This window comes from Sylvia atricapilla, chromosome 9 (genome assembly GCF_009819655.1).
Source record: "Sylvia atricapilla isolate bSylAtr1 chromosome 9, bSylAtr1.pri, whole genome shotgun sequence".
Taxonomy (NCBI): Eukaryota; Metazoa; Chordata; class Aves; order Passeriformes; family Sylviidae; genus Sylvia; species Sylvia atricapilla.
The window spans coordinates 18,625,116-18,645,242 of record NC_089148.1 but is presented as its reverse complement, the minus strand read 5'-3'; the positions used below and the strand labels follow the sequence as shown (position 1 = coordinate 18,645,242).

Genomic DNA, 20,127 nt, shown 5'->3' with positions numbered 1-20,127 from the left:
ATCACAAACATCACATCAAGACAGGGTAAATTATTCTTTATCTTAATGAGTAATGTAACTTAGTGTATGCACCTTCTTATTCATTAGGTAAATATAAAAAAGCCCTTACAGCTGTATATGAAAAGAAAGCTCAAAGAAAACTTGACCTCTCAGCTGCCAGTGAATGTGCTAACTTAAGGCAAAACAGTAGTTTATGTGCAGATATTACCAACTCGAGTGGTGCTGTGAGGCTGAAGAAACATTTTTAAAATTGTAACGGGGAAAACCCTGCTCAGAGACCTCACAGAGTCACTAAGCAGCATTTTTAGATGATAGTTTTATGTATTTCCTGTAAGGGGGGTTTTACAAATTCTTTCCCATATGTCTTTGTTTCCTTTCAACTGCTTTGGGTATATAGACCTCTTGTCTATGTGATATTTACAAAGAGATACCTGTAGGAGTTAGCATATTGTTTTGTAACTTCAGCAACATGCCTATTTTATGCAAAATGCTAATGAAATAAAATACCATGGACTTCATGGATTGCATACTGCCTTCTCCATGTTCTCTGGATAGGAGAACCCTTTTGGAAAACTATTCCAATACGGTCAGGGAACAGCATACTGTAAGTTAGAAATAAGTTTAAAATACTTATCTCTTACCTGATTAACTGAAGATGTCTGGCTTAACAGAAAAAATAAAACAAAGCTGTAAAACTATAAATACTTTATTTTGAAAATTTCTTTAACCAACATATTTGCCGTCTTTGATGTTGTGAAGCATAATCTTTCTACAGCACAGCAGCACTTCTGGCAAATCCTTAGTGATAGCTAAATGACCAGTTACTCAAACATTGCCATAGTTTTTCCTGCTAAACTGGGAAAAGTCACTGTCCTTGTCATGTTGGCTACAACAAGGAAGAATGGCACATCTTACTTGAACTGCTGCTGTAGAAACTTTTAATGTTTGCTGTTTGTCTTTCTGCAGACAGATACTGTTCAGTATCATTATCATGTGGTAGAAATCCAAGATAATCCATAGTTCAAAACAGCTGCTGTATTCCTGGTCACCAGCAACTGGCAGATTTCCTTATAAGTGGAATTTTCTTCTACTTGTGTCCATTTCTCGACGCTGAAATTTAAAAGAAAAGTTGTTCACCAGCAAGGTCATGCAACAGGATTAAACACAAACAACAAGGATGACCACTCCATTTTATAGCAGGGCAGACATGTAATGTAGTTCTGGTACAATAGAGTTGCAAATAAGTAGTTATGGTGCATTGACCTTCCTCATCCTTGCTGTTTTTTTGACTTGAAATACAGAAGAATGTTTCTGCTTTGCATGTTTCTCAAAGTACACCTTTAAATACTGCAGTTAAACACTTCCACACTGAGAACTGCATTTATACCACTTTTCTAGGGTAAGACTTTTGGTTACATTTCATGTCAGATTTAGCCTCTCCAAGCAGGACTATTATCAGTACTAACCTTATGAATCCACTCATATTCTCCAAATTTGGAGTCAAAGGTTCCTTTTTGAAGTGACCTCAGCTTTAATGTAAAACGTGGCCCAAGCTCTTGAATTCCCACTTTCTTTTCACTCTTGAAGATGTATCTTGGGGAAGAAAAGAATTAAAATTAGGAATTAAGTTACAAGAGCATTGTCTCTGACTCGTAAATGAGTTTTGTGGAAAACATCACCTGTGGAATCTGAAGAAGATGTAATCTCTCTGGTTGTGAAATGTAGCCACTTGTCTTCCAATGAACTGGGGATCATGTGGGAAGAGAGCGGCAAACATGCGGCCGATGGAATGGCCGAGCCGCGTTGTAAAGTTATTCAGGATCACTTCGGGGACATGTTCTGTGGGCTCCTTCCCTTTCCGCTGAAATCACAGAGAACAGATTGAATGCAAAAAGATTTTAATGGATTGTCAAAGAAGTGTTTGGAATAGGAAGACAGGGCCAAAAACATGCCCTAAGCATTTTTGCAAACACAACCTAAGTTCATAAACAAGTAAAGGAGCAGCTGGTAACATAAGGATCTTTGGTTCAACAATGTAAATTCAATGAAAAAGCACAAATAATTTTACATTTTCTCCTGCACCATTTTTGACTCTTGGCAAAACCTGTTAAAGCAGATAATGACTCTGCCTATCACAGGAGTATTCCCTCTGTACTCATACCAACTAGGGATATACTGGACAAAGTACATGGGCTTCTTTAATAAAAACTAATTACATTACTTATTTCAAAGAAGAAAACCCATTTTACTGCAAATTACTTAGGGCTAAGTAAGCAATACTACACAAGAGGTGGCAGGGCTACAGGAACAAGAAGAATTAGATTTTATTCAAGACTAACTACATCAAATGAAACCTTTTATACTGCTGATTTTATACTCTATTGTGTGTATGCTAGACATGGGGTATTTCCTACTGATGTAGGTTATCATCTGCTGTTTGATTACATGATTTTAAAAATACTTGTCATACTCAGATTATAAAATACTTGTCAGTTAAAGAAATACAACAAATAAGCTTGAAAATAGAAACATGCTGCTTATGAAGCAGAATCCACTAGTGCTTAGCCTCCTGTTAGCTTACCAAAAAACCACATTTATAACATCAATCTGAATCATATCCAAATGCAGTTTTGAACTTGGAGACTGCATGTATTTATCATTAACCAAGAGAGAACCCAGTTTTCAAATTTTTTTGGAGTCTCACCTTTATTTCTTTACGCAAACGCACACTACTCATTCTAAAATGAGCAGTTGGACCATCAGGCAGATGACTTAAAACAAGACCATCTGTACACCAAGTTAAAAAAAAAAGGCTGGTAAAATTGAACATATTATTTACAGAGGAACATTCTACGCAAAATGCAGTATTACATGAGATGTTTAGATCCATAATCTATGCCCAAGGTTTTGTTGTATGTTCAAACATATATTCCTAAACTAGCTTTCTGAAGGATGTCCATTACATTTTGTTTCAACTGCTAACAAGGGTTATCCCTCTACTGCTTTCTCATTTAACAAATTTGTAATGTTTTATCTAGCCAGACAAACAGAATGGATCTTCCTGGTCAGAAAAACTTGTTAATTAATCAAACTGCTAAATTTACTGAAATAACAACAGTGCTTATCCATGCATTACAAGCAACAACAAAGTGCCAACATAAAGCACTTTCTTTAATAATTCCAAGTTCCATTAGCCATCAGACACTCAAGTGGGCAGAGTAATTTTTAGCTCCATAATTTGCATTGTGAGGAGAAAGAGAACAATAAAGTAGATATCTGATGCACACAACAGAATTGTTTTCTTTCCCTGATAAATACACAAAAGGATACTTGGTATTTTGCGATCTTCATTAATGACAATTAAATCTGTAAAGTCCCTGGCAATGCACTGTGGGATGATTCTTTTCAAAGCCAGTCCTCTTCGATAGTAGACATGTGAGTTGGGTATAACAGTAGCCAGCTGCTCACAGAATCTCACTGTTCTCTGCAAAACAGGGGAGTTGAATTGCAATGTGGGCAACTCAGTGCTGAATTCAGTTGTTAGAACAACGGGGTTGGTCATTCAACTACATTCCCTGAGCATACATTACTTCCAGTATCTCTATTAAGATTTGAAGATAAACTATTAAATTACTTCCTTCAGTTGGTGCAAAAACATTTATTTGCAGTAAAGACTGCAGCACAAGAGATTTTTTTTTAATGACTTTTGTTCCCCTTCCTCCATCACAGAAAGCAGGAAAATGCAAAAAGCATAATCTCCACACACATTATTTATAAAGGACACTGGTTTACAAAAAGTTCACAGCATCTAAAAGTACAGTATAAGTATTTCTTCATGAACTCATGTCTTGAATTTTCAGATAAACTGTTTGAAGCACATTTTTTCTTATTTTAAAAGCAATTTCTTTTATGGTTTTCACAAATGTCAGTAATCTCTTCCATCAGGCATTGCTGGTCATTTCAATACAAGAACACATGCACAAGGTGAGGGTTTTCTTTATGGAGGAAACAAACTGCTAGAGAAACCAACAGATTACATACACATACAAGGTTATTGTTGGGCACTAAATAAAATGACAGAAAAATCCATGTGAATGCTATTATTTTCAGTTTAATGTAACAATCATAGGATGAAAACCCTAGTATCTCATAGCCAGTTGGTTTCCAAGCAAAATATACATACCCCACGAGGTCGGTCTGATGTTGTGATAAGAATTTTGGGAACTGTCTGTCTATTAAAGTATGGTGCAAATTCATCAGTTGCTTCATCAAAAGCAACCTGGAAGAACAGAAGTTTTGTTAAATCCAACATGTATGAAATAACTGAAGAACAAAGAACAAATGTTCAATCTGATCTAAATTTCAATTTACAAGATGTATTCTGTAATTAATCATCCAAAGGTGTATGGTTTTCATGTTTTTAAGAATCGATGTAATGAACATGGGCAGCTTTTACTTCCAATATCAGTAATGCAAAAGGCCGTTATTTAATATAGATAATGAAAGAATGAAATCACCTCTTAGTAAACCCATCATGTGTAAAAAGTAATTCATCAACAGATTAATGGGAAAGTGGCAAATATTCAGTTTCATCAATCAGTTTATGTCCCTTCTTAGGAAAAACGGTGAACTTTATAGCACCTGCAGAAATCAAAGCATTTACCTCTTCATCATTGGGATCTACAGTGGTTTCATCATACACTCGCTGATTTTCAATAGTCTTTGGTACGGCTTTTGGAGGTGCCTAAAATACAGAGTTTATTAATGCAACACATTCATGTTATTATTAAACTCAGTGCAAATACCACATTCATACCACAAATACCACGATACTGTGTATAATTCTACACAGAATTAGAAGTATTATTTATTTGATGGAACTTTTAAGTGATGGAGTATCCACCACCTGTTTAGGCAGCCTGTTGTAGTGTTTTATCACTCTCACTGTATTCACTGCTCCGCTTCTCTGAAGTCTGTGGACAAACCCTTTGGCTGACGAAGCTGAGGAGCCCCAGCTCGGGGCAGAGCTGCAGGACCCTCACTCTGGCGAGCCGTGCCCCGTTCGCAGCGTGGCCTCGCCGCCACACCGGCTCCTGCGGCCGGAGCCCTTACTTTGTCTCCGAGGGCCTCTCGCTCCTTCCTCCGCTTCTTCTTGAGGGCTAACTTCTCCTGCGGGCAGAGGCACAGCGCTCCGTTAGCCAGACCCGCCAGACCCGGGCCTCCCGCGTCCCCCGGCAACAGCCCGCCCCACCTTCCTCTGCTGCTGCTTCCAGCGAAGGAACATGAAGTGCCGCCGCTGCTTGTTCTTGATCTCGGACACACTGAAGGTGGGCGGGAAGAGCACCCGCTCCGGGGCGGGCGGGCCGGCGCCATCGCCCGGCACTGGGCCGCTGCCCTCACCCGCCATGCCGCTGCTGCCGCGGGGCGGGGCCGGCCCCTCACCCTTGGCCTCTGCCCCGCCGGGCGGCGCCGCGCATGCGCAGCACGGGGCTCGTGCGGAGGGCGGGGCGCTGAGGGCGGCTGGGCCGGGGCAGCGCGGGGCGTGGGGAGGCTGTTCACAGTCAGAGTGTGCCGTGATGGAGGGGAGCGATGGGCATCGTCCAGTCCGGCTCCCGGCCCGCACAGGACCCCGGGAGTCACACCATGTACCAGAGAGCGTTGCCCAAACGCTTCTTGTCAAGCTGGTGCTGTGACCACTGCCCTGGGGAGCTGCTCCAGTGCCCAGCCACCCTCTGGGAGAAGTCTTCTCCCGATATCCAACCTAAACCTCCCCTGGCTCAGCTTTAGGCCACCCCCTCGGGTCCTGTCCCTGAGCAGAGATCAGTGCCTGCCGCTCCCCTTCCCCCCAGGAGGAAGTTGTGACTGCAGTGAGGTCTGTCCTCAGTCTCCTCCAGGCTGAGCAGACCCGGTGCCCTCAGCTGCTCCTCACACAGCTTCCCCACAAGGCCCTTCACCACCCGGTTGCCCTCTGGACACTCTCTAAATACTTTGTCTTTATTACATTGTGGTGCCCAAAACTGCATACAATACTAAAGGCTGAGCCTGCCCCAGCGCAGGGCACAGTCGTCTCTCAACCCGCGACACGTCCGTGCTGATTGCTCAGCAGACAGCGAACCTGGAGATAAAATCAGTGTATCTCATAGGGATTATTGCTGCAGTGTAATTTATAAACCGAGTTAGCTGTCAGAGTGGGAAGCTTTGAGCAAACGACATATTGATGAGTTTAGTTAATGCAGGCAATGTCATGGCCCAGCAGTGCCTGTCCATGTGCATACTTTCACATTCAGACTTCTGCTCATAGTGACTTAAATTTTGAGGAGCATCTGCTTATTAGGAACCATAGGGGTTTTATTGGTAATGTTCCCCAAAATTATTTTTATTCCATTAACGTCTGTTAAAATTCGATGTTAAAATGTAACAAGAACTCCTACAGCAAATTAGAGATTCAATTTACATAAAGTCAGAAATTAAGTTTTCTATTCTTGAGCTGATTTTCATGCTTAGAGGTGTGCAAGTGTTTCTGCACAGCAAAGACTACACAGTGTTTTATAGAAATTGAGTACTCAGGGATTTGGGGGGACCTGGTCCAAATTTGAGGCATTTTTAATTTTAGGCTGCAAAATTCTGAGCCTCAATGGGACTGATTAGTTCCATTTGTCCCAAGCATTTTTCAAAGCCTCATGTCTACTAATTTTATATACAAATACTATTTGTCCTTACTGTGTTTCTCTCACTAAAAAAGGGAAAGAGAAATCTGTTAATGTAAACATAGAAAGATAATGGAAAATAGAAACAACCAGAACTAGAGAATGTCTTAAATCTTGTTCTATCCTATAAACAAATTTTGTTCTGCAACTCAGCTTGCTTCACTGAGATTTCTTCTGCTTAACACAGATGTAAATGAAAGATCAAAGGCCTCATTATGCACAATCCCATATATTTCTGGCCTCACTCCCATTTTTGCCAAGAGAAAATATTTCAGCTATCCTTACTTCCTTAAGGATAAGTAGTTTCCATGGCAATTGAGGTTTAGAGGATTTTGTTGAGAATATGTTAACCAAGGACTTGCTGTAACTTTATCTCTCTAGCTGATGCAGATGTCAGAGATTACAAGGTTATTTCTCAAAGTCATTAACAGAGATTTTCATCACTGCTATTAACAGAGCATACAGGGAGCTCTGTGTTGTTTGTAGTTCCAATTTGCAATGCTGTTTTTGTTGGGATCACTGAGTGCTTAGATGAGGAAAAAACAAATTATCTTTCTCCCTCCTAGCAAGAGGGACGACAACCTCCTAAAATTATTCAAATACCTTTCTTCAAGGAGACTCACAGGAGCAAAATAATGATACACAATAATACAAGAACTTCCTAAGGGCAGGGGAGGGACAACAAAAAGACACCAGAAACACAGTGATGATTTGGTAGAGATCACTGACAAAGTACAATTATAACTTCAATAGAAGGCCTAACTAATGAATGCATGCATAGTATTACTTTAATTTTTTTCATAGAAGTTTCAAGATATTTTTCTTGTTTTAGCTATGAACTGTGTTCTATGCAAATAACATTTTTACCAGGATATTCTTCTTTTACATCTTAAGTAGCATTTTCAAGAAACCACCATAGGAAGAAGCTGTTTGGTTAAAAATGAAACAACTGAAAAAAACCCACCAAAATCCAAACACCCCTTCTCTCCCAGAACCCCTCAACAAATAAGTTCTCTAGTGAATAGTGATAAATGAATGCATTCATGGCATGTCAGCACTTAGAAATTTTGGAGGGAAACTTTCTGTAAATTAACCCAGCTCAGTAGAGAAGAATCATTTTGAGTTGTATCAATAGACCACTGTTTCAGTTTTTTTTGTTCTGTCATTTCAAACAATTTAAAAAATATTTTGTGATTAAGTTGAAAGGACAAAAATTCATCTGGGGAAATTAAGTAAGAAAATATAGAAAGGTGTACCTCTGGATTCAGTAATTTATCAGACAGCTGTTTTGGGGGTGGGGTGTTTTCTTGTTTTTCCTTTTTGTTGTTTTGTTGTTTGTTTTGGGTTTTTTTTTCTTTTTTTTTTTTTTTTTCTTTTTTTGGTTGTTTGGTTGGTTTGGGGTTTGTTTGTTTTTATGTAATAACCAGAATTTTTCTATTTTCCTGTTTTGTTTTTTATTTCATTAATTCAGATTAAATTTCATTACCTGAAGATTGAAGACACATACTACTTGTCTTCAACATCCCTTACACTGAACAAAATGCCCCAGAAAATGCAGCACTCCAAACCAAACCAACCATTGTCTACGTTGGAAGAGAGCTATGCCCTATAGTCTGACCTTCCTTCCTTGTCCGCTTGACAAACAAAATATAAAGCTGTTTTATGTGTTTTTGTGGATTAATTTTTACTGTAGTTACATTGCCTTCTTAACATGGCAAAGCAATTCCTCTCTGAATCAATGAGCCAGAACTTGTGGTTGTTGTTAAGAAAGAGATAACCACCAATTGGTAAGAGTAATTTGAAGATCACGAGATCCTGAGCACAGTTTGCAATGTCTCTGGTTTAAGGATTCTTGGTGTGTTAGCAGAGTAGAGCACAAGGGAAGGGCAACTGATTTTTCTCCAGGACAAAATTCCCCGTATTACACAGCTAGACTCAGTACTGTCATAGATCTAAAACTGGTGAGGAGAGGAGAAACACAAGGAGCACAAGATCACAACAAAACAGTAAGATGTGAGGTGGCTTGAGGTTCTCTCAAGTGTTGGGTTTGTTGAGGTCCACATTTCTGGCCCTTGAAACCTTCAGCAGGATCCTTCGGCCCTCTGAACACTGGTGGGGGTGACAAGGGGGAACAGGAGCAGGAGCTGGGGCCTGGCAGTGTGGCTGCAGCAGCAGGAGTGCTTGTGCAGCTGCCCAGGGGCCAAGTGGCAGCAGCAGAGTCCTGAACTGAGGTGAGTGCACTCTTCTTATTCTCAGATTCACACTGGTTCTCCCGCCCTTCACAGTGCTGTGGGGATAATGAAGTGGTACCCCAAAGGTCTGGTTTTGTTATGCCTGTAAGCACCTCAGCCCTTGAGACTGCAGAGCAGTTGTACAGCTTTGATCACGTCTGAACCCTTAGCATGCCCCTCATGCTCACAGCTTCTCTCTGGTAGGTGTTCCAGGGGCTGCCTAAAACCATGGAACGTGTAGCAAAGTTAGTGATAGTGGCTTTGCTTAACTGGTAGTTGAAAAGTTAAAGAAGGATACAGAAGACAGGACTTTCCAGCCTCTGGAGATTATCATCTTACCTGTCAATGGAACAGTGAAACCACAAGCCTGCAGGTTTTTCTGAGGTGACAACTGTCTTCATTCTTCCAGATGAAGCTATTACTGTGTGTCGAGTAAGATTGAGAAAATGCTGAATCAAATAGCTGTGTTGGGGCACTCTACTGAAAGGAAACAAGATTCGACTACCGGCCAGGTCTCAGTGTTCTCCTTGAAGTTTACTTTAAAATGTAACAGTAAAGAACAAGTTACAGAGAGAATAGATTGTAACCAGCTTCAGTTTCTCTGTGTATGCTCTCACCTCTGGGCTGAAGAGTCTGGTTCCTTCTACACTCCTGGCCTGATGCTCTGTTGGGCTTTTTGCACGGTGAAGAATGGACAACATGGTTTCACCAGGGTGGAAGAGTCAGAGTGGTGGGAGATGCTCCTGTGGCAGGAGAATTTGTGTTTGAGCCTACATCTCTTCAGCTGAGGAAAGAGTTGGGCATGGGCCCACCACAATATGCTGTCCTATGAAAGGTGGACATCCATACCATCATTTTCTGAGAGAAAGCCTAAAAACAATTGTGTTTTGTAGAGAGCCTAAGCTGATGGTGCTTGGTATGTATTATTGTACTAAGCAATCTGGGGCCTCCACTGTAGAATAGTCTTTTGTTTACCCAGCTAGGTGTATGCACAAAATAAGTGCTAAACTGTTTACTTAGCTCTTTCCACACTGTTCCCAGACTCAGGCATACCCAGGGCTGTTTCTCCAGGGGAGCAAGATTAAATTACCAGGTGCCTATGCAGGAAATGTGTGGGTAGTTTTTCAGGATCATCTGTTTGAGACTTACAGGCCTGCATTCTTTAGTGGATCTTGTCTACAGTATTTTAATTTCAGTGTTTTCAGTCACCCAGAGCAATCTCTCTAATGGATAAAATTAACATCATGTACAATAAAGTCAGGTATTATTTAATATTTCAGATCTTTCTATAGATCTTTCTATATGCTCTCAATGCCCTGTCCTCATCCCATAACACAAAACCAAAAAAAAAATTTTTGTGTGCTTTTCTGGGTTGCTCTTCTTTACAGTACCTGAGCTGTGTACAAACATTAAGACGCTTACTGGAAAGAAGGCATGATGTCCATTATACAGATGGGAAAATTAAACTAGTCTGTCACAACAAAATTTATCAAACACATTTAGAATGCCCAGTGTAAGACACCTAAAGGTAATTTTTACAAATGTTTAGCACCATGTGTTCAAACCACAATAATATTAATTTAGATTCACAATTAATGTCTGCATGCTCAGGATCATTCTAGGTACCACATTCCAGATACATCACCCAGCAAATGAGGAATGCAAACTGAGTGTCTAAAGAATTTTGGTGTACTATGGAAAAATAACGAGACCAAATGATTTTTTTAGTTTTCAGTCTGTAGTGCCCTTGCTTTTTGAAGTTTCTTTACAAGCTTCATGCTTTTGTGTAAAAACTCCTAAGTTTAAGAAAGCAACCAATGATAAAAAAGAACAAAGACCCCTCTGAATAGCAGCTTTATCTTTGTCAGTATTGACACCCCTGCCCACAAAAAAGCATCACATCTGAACATGATAAGAATGCCCTTAACAAGGACATTAAGGGTTTTGGCCCCTGTATGAGTCTCTGAGGAAAACCATTAGTAACCAGCCTCCTTTTTATGTGGAGTTAGCACAGCTGATCAACACGTATTTCACTGCACAGCCCAGCTGCTCATCCATCCACCTTGTACACTTTTCCACTCTGTATTTCACCTTGACTGTAGGGACACTATGGGAGTCTATGCTAAAGGCCTCCCTAAAGTCAACGTAAATAGCAAGTACTGCTCTTCCTCCTCTGTTGAGCCTTCAAAGGCTCTTCAGTCTTCCTATCAAAGGTAAAGCCACATTGTACCATCTGTTCTCAGTCATCTTCGTGTCCCTCAAGTGCTAGGAGATGTGTTCCAGCAGTATTTGCTCCAGGCTCTTCTTGGGAACAGAGGTGAGGCTGACAGACATGGAGCTCCTCAGCTCTCCCCTCCTGTTCTTCTTGAAGCTGCAGCAGCTCATAGTGCACCTTCACCCTCTTGCTGAAGCACTGCAAAGAGCAGTGATGTGTTCACATGGTCTGTGTCAAACGTTTCAGAACGCGTGTGTTTATGTGCACATGAGAAAGAAAAAGAAGCAAAGCTTTTGGAAGCCTGACTGAGAAAGATTTAAATAATCTGAGGAAGAATTAAGCAAAAGAGTGGATTTTAAAAAGAAGGCATTTTATAAGGAATTCTTGCAAAAAATCTTGCAAATGTATTGTTTAAAAATTACGGAAATTCCATAGTCTGCTGCATATGAGTGTCTTCTTTTCAACTAATTTGAGTTTAAAAAAATGATTTTATGTATGATGCCAACACAGTAGTAAACATGCGGTTATAACCAACATTATAATAAGTTCTTCCCACTGTACTTATCAAGATGGCATAGCTGGCATTTATCTTATTCTGGACAGATCGGCCTGGCTAGTACTGGGTGTTTGATTTACTACAAGTGTGTCAGCACTTCTGGTTAGTAGATTATAACTGGTTAGTAGATAATGCATTAATTGCATATTAGCCAAAAAAAAAAAAAAAAAAAAAAAAAAAAAAAAAAAAAAAAAAAAAAAAAAAAAAAGGCGGTAATGGAGGTTTCTAGAGTTTCAAGTGTCTAGTGTAGAAAACTGAAATACTCTCCCAAATAGAAATTCTATGGACAGTAAAGCTGTACTTTGACACATTTAGACTTTTTGAGAAGTTTATCCAATGGCAAAGTACTGAAGCATAATCTACTGTTTCCAACCTGAATTCATTGTGCTGCTTCTGGAGTTCCCTACCCTTTTCTAAAGAATTATCCAGTAGAAGGGAAGATAGTCAATGGCAACATTTCATCAACCTTGTGGGTATGTAGAAAAACTTGTGTTTCTTGGAAGGTGTGGTTCTCTTTGTAGAAAGTGATGCTTGTATCTTTCTGCTGGTGCAATTACACATAGCTTGGGCTGCCTTAATAAAACACTCCTTCATGTATGGAAAAAGAAGTTTATCCAAGATTAGAGTATGACTCATTTCTAGGTGGATATTTTTCAGAATATGCTACCTTGTGTTTTCATTTAATTTATTAAATTCCTGTTATATTAAGGCACATTTGTGCAGTACTGGAATAATTTTGCTGAAATAAATAGAACTTGGTATAGCAAATAATTTAGCTTCTTTTTCTGCATATAATTTGCCCACAGATAGAGAAGAATTTTCTGCTTGTTCAAAATTATTGCAACATAATTTGTAGGTACTACTACAGAATTAAAGTAATTATTTTGTTACAAAGTAAAAAGAGTCAAGTGAAATTGTAATTCCCTTCCCCTTGAAGATCGCTCTTAACTCCATGGTATCAACACACATTTTATCAAGAACAAGCAAAATATTGCTTAAATATTCCTCTATTTTAATACATTTCAGTGTCTGGCTATATTACACTTGAGTCTTAGTATATACTGTACATTTTAAATTGAGAAAAATAGTCAGGATCATTTTTTACTTGGCATTGTTAATCAGTGACAAGTATTTACAAACAGCTAGTGATAGATACTAGTTATTTTATAAGATAATACTTGCATAAGAAACAGAAGTTGTAAAGTGATACATGATAAGAAATTCGCCCAAAATGCTCCCAGATTTTTTAGTAAAGTGAGCTAACTTGAACAATATGCATTTTAGTATAGTTAAGTGCAGGCTAATATTGCTAGGAAAGAAAAATGTAATTTAGTTACCTGAGGGCTGCATCATGAAAAGGAGTGCTACAGAAATGCAGTTAGGGGCACACAGAAATGCCATCCTTGTGAATAAATGTGGGGAGCACTGTAGCAATAGGGATTTTGGTGGTAGAACAGAAAGTCTTGCCCTGATACTGAGACAAAAACTGAGAAACAGGTTAAGCAGAACTATGTGGTTATTTTGGGATCTAGAAACCTTTTTACAGAAGAGACTTAAAAAGTTTCATCTCTTTAGCCCATCAGTGAACCAGGGAAGAACTAACTCACCTGGAATTACATAAATAAAAAGAATAATTGAAGAAATCTTCAGTTTAGCAGACAAATCTTTTAAAAGACGCAATGTTTGAAAACTGAGTCAAGAGATATATTTTTAATAAAAACCAAAATCAAAACAAACAGAAAACCTCTTGGATTAACTAAGTCCTGGGGGAAAAATGTGGATAGATAGGCCTCTGAAGTTTTTTTTTTCACGTGAAATCTTTAAATCAAGGTGGTGGATTTTTTGTCCAAAGGACACATCTCTCAATCTAATTATCACCTGTACCATGCAAAAGGTCAAGCTGGAGTCTTGTGGTGCTTTCTTCTGGCCTGAAAACCTATGATGTTATGAAACCTCAAAATGAAGTAAAAAAGCCCTTTCAAATGTTTTGTAAGAATTTTAGAATATCTTCCATAATATTCATATGGTATGGGGCACTGCAATGAATGGACTTTTAAAATAATTTAACAGGCTACATTTTAGCTCTCTGAAATTGGGGTTTTTTTCCTGTTCGTATTGGTATATTTTGATGAATAGTCATTAGAATTGCAGTATCTCTTTTATTTAAGCTCCCAAGCCCCCTTGCCCTGAGAAGATTTTCTTTCTGTATTGGTTTATCAAATCTTTTAAGACTGGCATTTTAATGTAGGGTATTCAGCTCAGGATAACTTTCTGGAAAGCATATTCTGTATTTGGCAGTGATCATAAACAACATCAAAACCAAAATTACCGAAACTAATAAAAACAAATGCTAGTGCAAGAAGTAGTTCCAAAATGTTAGACAGACTGGTGGGCTAACATGAAAATTTATAAGATTCCTTTCTCTTTTATGTTACAAATTCCCAGTAATTTAATTTTTTTCTTATGTGTTGATAAAATATGAGCCTGCTTCTGGACATTTGAAAGTGCTAATCATAAAATAACAAACATAGCAAGCAATGTAAGACATTTGTAACATATATAATCCCAGCGTCAGATAAACTTCTTTTCCAGCATGCATATGTAGCTCTTATTACTGAAACTCAAGCTGCACATAATTACTGGTAACAGAAAAACACTGGCATTTGCCTCCCACACACAAAGCCACACCCTGCCCTCCAGGAAATCCTGGGAGCTTCCTAAGAATTATTTCTAGCTGTGGCCTAGATTTCAGCATCTTTTGTACCATTTTACAGTGGAAGCTTGTCAGAGCCAATCCTGACTGGTGCACAGGGTTTGACTGAACAAAGAAATGAAACTCATAGTGAAATCTGGTCTTACATTGGACATTTTATCACAGGATCTCTTCTGCTTGGTTCAACAAGTTTGATACTTCACCCAAGAGAGATTGATGCTGGAGACAACTTCTGTCCTCTGCAGTGGGAGACAGAGGATAGAATTAAAAGCATATTTCAGTGGAAGTTACATACAAATTGACAAGGAAGAATTAGCTACAATAATATTTCCTTTGTCTGTATGTTCAAATTGATCATATTTTCCTCCCATTTGGAAAAATACTTTATTTCCTAAGCTTGCATGGAATTATTTATGAAAGAGAAGGCACAGCATGTTACCTTTGGCAGGAGAGAATTAGGCTCAGTGGTTCAAACCCTGTTTTTTTTATTTCACCAGGTGAGTTTTAGATATATCTGTAAAGAAATGGCAGCATTCAATCTGATCCCAGGATTGTATCCATCAGCTGACAATGTATCTGGCCATGGCTTCTGTCATTCAGCCTCACGTGGAAATTTGCAGTACTGTAGAGTCCCTATGGGATTCAGGAGATCTGTCCTGTTGTCAGTCTCCTTCTTCACAAGTACTTTGTGGTAATCTCTGATACATCCCTTTGAACCTTATTCTTCTACAAAATCACTGTGAAAGCATTTTTGCTTCATACAAATAAAGAAGCAGAATATATTCCAGAAAGGACAAGGGTCCAGCAAATCTCATAGGAAGTCCACTCCTGGGAAGCAAAGTCACTGAAAAGGAATTCTATCAGATCACAATTGCTACTTCTCTGATATGGTGACCAGAATATAGAAAGTAACTCTTCACTGCCCAAGCAAGTAAATATTGAGGAAGGATAAAAAGGTTTATACCTCATCTTTATCTGGTACTGATGCAAGGAAAGGTGGAATGTTGTTTGGGATCTGGGTCTTAAATTCAAAAGAGTGATGGAAAACTATTAAATCCTTCTGATTTAATAGAATAGGGATGAGACATGATTAAAGGATACTCTCCTTCTAATGTGGGGCTCAAGGAGTTCCACCTATTTAGTTTATCAAAGAGAAAGCTAATGGGGGCCCTTTATGTACCATTCTATGGTGTAAATATTAATTTAAAAATCCATGCCTTAGCTCAAGCAAACAAAGATCCAAGACCTGCAATCTTAATTTATAGTTACCCATAATTAATCATTGAGAGGGTTACCAAGAATTATGGTAAATTTTCTCTTGATATTTACATCAAGATATATGTGCCCCCCTTAAGATGATACAATCTAGTTTGGACAGAGATGAGTTCAGGAAAATCTGCTCTCCATTATACCAGAAGTCAGACTAGAAGATCACACAGATAGTATCAGGCTTTCTAATTTGTTAATTAGATAGTTTATATAAATTCAGTTTAGTTTGGTCTATGTTTTTAATAAACAGTATTTTTAATGTTTCATGTTTGTCTGCAGCCTCACATAATCTCAGTCGATTCTTACTGTACGTGTGTGGTGGGACTTTGTCCATCTACCAGCACCTCCACCTTCATCCTTAAGTGTTGCATCATTAGCTTGTTACACAACCTGCAGGGTTGATATTGTTGATAATGATGCCAACGTCAAAAACACTTAGAGATGGAGTGATGGCATTGTTGGAGATCCCAACATATCCTGCACAGAAGTTATTTATCAGGACCAAATTCTGTTGTACTTTTTTTAAAGCTTAAGTAGAATATACTGCTCAGATGATTGTAGTCTCTTTGTCTCTTTACAGGTCTTTGTTGAGAATTTTTTAGCATGTCATTCCAGATTTATTTTTTTTTACAACTAAATGTATAATTTTCCAAGTTTTTATCCAGGCTGAGGCTGGTATTTTAGAAAAGTTTTGTTCTCACTTGTTCTTTCAGCTGTATTTTGCTCAGTAGTCCTGGGAATAGCCTGCTACCCTGACAAAGATTAACCAAATTCATCAGATATCTTCTTGTTTCTCTGGGCACCCCTTCAACTTTGCATGGAGAGCAGCATGTCCTTAGCACCTTCTCATCAGGAAGCAGTCCATCCTTTAGGGGACACTACGATTTCCTTTCCTTTGGCCTCAAGGTCTTTCATTCCTTCAAGCCTGTTGGCAGAAATTAAAAGGGGCACCTCTGCTGTTTCAGGCAAGATGTCAGTGCAATGCCCTCACCTACTAGCTGAGTTTCTAGGTATTACTCTGCCTTAGGAAGAAGCAGGCACTCCACAACTCTGCAGTTCAAAATGCTATGAAAAATGCTGTTCCCTTCCTGTTTGCATTCATAAATTGTTTCCATTTTTCTCATTTCAAAAAGCAAGCTGCAGAACATAACCCTCTTCACTCTTTTTGTTGTGCCATGTTTTGGTGCCAGTTAAGCTCCTGCTAGCTTCCTGAACCCTCTGGCCTTTAAATACTTCTTGCTTTTCCAAGAACTTTTAATAGCCACTACCTAAAATGTCAATGCTACTGGATGTTCCAGTGTAGTCTCAAACCAGGCTTCCATCTACTTTGATTTGGAAAAGACATTGTGCATGTCCATTACGTATCTTCCACTAGCAGAAGACTGTGAAGAAACCAAACTACGTAGTGAGGGTGAAAAGCATTTCACCAGGTTTTGAGAAAACCTTTGTAACTAAGCCTAGGTAAAGGCTTAGCGTGAAGCCAGGATAATCTTGTGACAAATAGTAGATCAAACTCAGAAAAATTGTTTAGCAGCAGAAGTGCTGTAGTGTACTGGAAGGGCACCCACAGAAGGAATGAAATGTATGGTTGGAGTCTGTTAATATGAAACACTCTTTTTTATCCTTCCACCCATAGGCATACGAATGTAGCTGTACCACTCCTACATATCCTAGATCAAATGTGAGAGCCATCATACTTCAGGGAGCTAAATGCTTTTGAATACTTTATTTCACAATACCAGAGCTCTGCAGGTATAAATTTCTCTTCATATATAGTGTGTTCATACATCCATGTACAAGACTTACTGGAACCCTTTTCAGTATTAAACTATCTGGGACAGGGCACCATAGGAATCTGAAGTATTCCTTTTGGGAGTATCCAAATCAGGAAATTCAGAGAACTAACAGATACCAACCTGTATCAGCAGTGAAAGAAATAGCATGGGTGGTTTTCTTTAAGAACAACAGCATGTATTCTAATTGAGAATATTGGCTAACTATCAATGTATGAAATACTTTAAAGACTTGCACCTTTGAATGTATTAGGTCCAATTTCCAAAGCTGTTGAGAATTTGCCAACTGACAATTTTCAGCTGTAATTATGAAAGATTACTGTCAGAAAAGCTGACTTTCATTTTTGAAGGCAGTTCCTGAGAAGATACTGAAAAAACCAGACTCACCCTCAGTGTTTCTGATGAACCTTTCACGGCTTCTTCTGACAAAGTAATGCTGGTAAGATAATAGCTTTGCTAGAGAGCTTTTGAAAACTGGTCTCTCAAGCTTAGAAAATCTGTGTGAAGAAAGTAATAGTTATCATTCAAACTTGACGCCAGACTCTAATTATTACTTCAAACACAACACAGCAACAGGATTTTTTTTTTAATCTCCTTGGTATACTGCAGTAGCCACACCTACATCCTTTTGGAGGAAACATATTTCTCTTCTCCTGGATACTTTGCACAAATATATATTAATTTTATGGTGCACTCATAGATTTGTTTAGAGTTTAGCTCTTCTAATTTTTACTCTATTCATCTTATTGTAATGCTTTATGCAGTGCTACATTTAAATTAAACTGGACTTACTTCAAATGCAGTGAGCCCTTGAAACTTTCCTTGCTTAGGAAAGACACCTTGTTTATGGTAAAAGTGGTAAGGGCCACAGAGCTGCTCAGTTTCACTCTGTCTTTACCACACTGGTCTAACTAAGCCAATCGGACCAGTTGTGCTCAACAGTGTCAGTTTTGGAGTGTCACTTGATCCCACAAAGCGCTGGGCTCATATTCCCAGAGAAGATCGGTACCATGAAATACAGATTAGTTTCTTATCTGAAATACAGTGTTTCACCTTTCTTGTATTATCTGTCTAGCTGACAGTCATTGCAGTTGGACTGCCAAGGTAAAGCCACGGACTCAAATAGCATTATTATATGATTTTCAAAGCAGCCAAACCACATGCTCCAGTCCTCCTTTCTTACACTGATTATATACGTGCTGGTTGTTAACAACGAGGGCACTGAAAACCAGAGGAATTTAGCATTAAAGAAATACTACATTTTATTGCAAAAAGGATTGAAATCCCAAGTGCTCTGTACCTGCAGGGTCCTGAGCAGTGCTCACTCTTTCAAAAAGCCTTAGCTGTTTATTTTGACATACAATATAGATCTGACTTGTTAAAAGCACAGGTTTTGAAATATTCTTATAGTTTTCCAGGAGAGGCTTAGGATTCCTTAAGAAATTTAAGGTATGGAAAACACGCATGAACTTGTTTTCTGTTGTCATATCTGTGGCTTTATTAAAGGTTGTCCAAGGAACTCTTTACACCCAGAGACAGAAAATCATTGCTGCATAGAATACAGACATACAAACACTTGTTAAACACAGCTTTTCTGAAGGTGCTTACCACTGCTTTCCTGGTATGGCTGCAATAGTTTAGGGGTGCAGACACCATAGGAAACATATGAAACATAATTAGAAATCAATGGAGAAGCCTTAGTTAGGATACACACTCCCATGGAATGCTTTCCTACTGTTCTTAGGAATCTGGTTTATTTGAAAGAGTCTATGTTGTCTGACTTACTTTGGTGACCAGTAAATAATGAAGGACAGAGGGGGACTTTTTCTCACAGAGGTAAAATAGGACTATGAGGAGCAAATAAACTCACCAAGAGTGAGGTGTACATTATACACATCCCAGCAACTTGATACCGTGTAATGCATTCCCAGGAATAAAAGAAGCACAAGGAGTGCTCCATCTAAAGGAAGAACAGGAAAACTAATTCTGCTGTTAGTACCTCTGTTCATCGAATTTCTCGTTGCTGTATGGTGCAAGTACCAAAACAAGACCTGCAGAGATGCGCAGGAATGAGTTTCCTCATCCTGGTTTTCCCACATTCCCAGCATTTAGCAGGCCATGTGCATCTAAAATATGTTCTTAGTCTTTATGGGAAATCTTAAATCTCCCTAGAGAAGAAACTATTCTTTATATCCACACCACTCATCTGCCTCAGTTCTAACACAAATAAGCATTGAGGAGGTAGAACTTTCATTTCACCAGAGACAGGCTTTGAAAGAATATCTTAAGCTACTGAGATGTAAAAAAATGTACCTATAAAGGTGGGCATATCACTTCTTCCTGATTTGGGCACTGAAAGTACAGCCATGAACAAAGTGAGACAGGAGGTTCATCTGTGCCCAGCTCACCTGCCTCAGAGAGGTTCTTCTGTCAAGGCATGAGACCTCTCTGAGGTCTGTCCTGACACCACCCTGCCAGTGCCAGGGACAAGGTCATGGTCAGGCCAAGGTCATTCAACTCCTGCTGGGGACATTTTCATCATGTCCAGACTACCGTGCCACCCTCAAACACAGTTTGTGTCACAGGCTATGGAAGGTTCGGATTTTACCCTTCAGGTTTTATGGGTGATTTCTGTGTCTTTGA

General features: G+C 39.1%; 1 protein-coding gene across 1 annotated transcript; it reads right to left on the bottom strand.

Annotated features, from left to right (window-relative positions):
- Positions 1-690: 690 nt before the first annotated feature.
- RPF1 (ribosome production factor 1 homolog) lies at positions 691-5,468 on the bottom strand. The gene is made up of 9 exons (XM_066325133.1): positions 5,252-5,468; positions 5,113-5,169; positions 4,664-4,744; positions 4,184-4,279; positions 3,331-3,484; positions 2,705-2,787; positions 1,680-1,861; positions 1,467-1,593; positions 691-1,110 (listed from the first exon to the last, which is right to left on the bottom strand). Exons 1-9 carry the CDS (start codon positions 5,405-5,407, stop codon positions 1,069-1,071), a joined length of 978 nt encoding a protein of 325 aa, XP_066181230.1. The 5' UTR covers positions 5,408-5,468; the 3' UTR covers positions 691-1,068.
- Between the last annotated feature and the right edge of the window lie 14,659 nt (positions 5,469-20,127).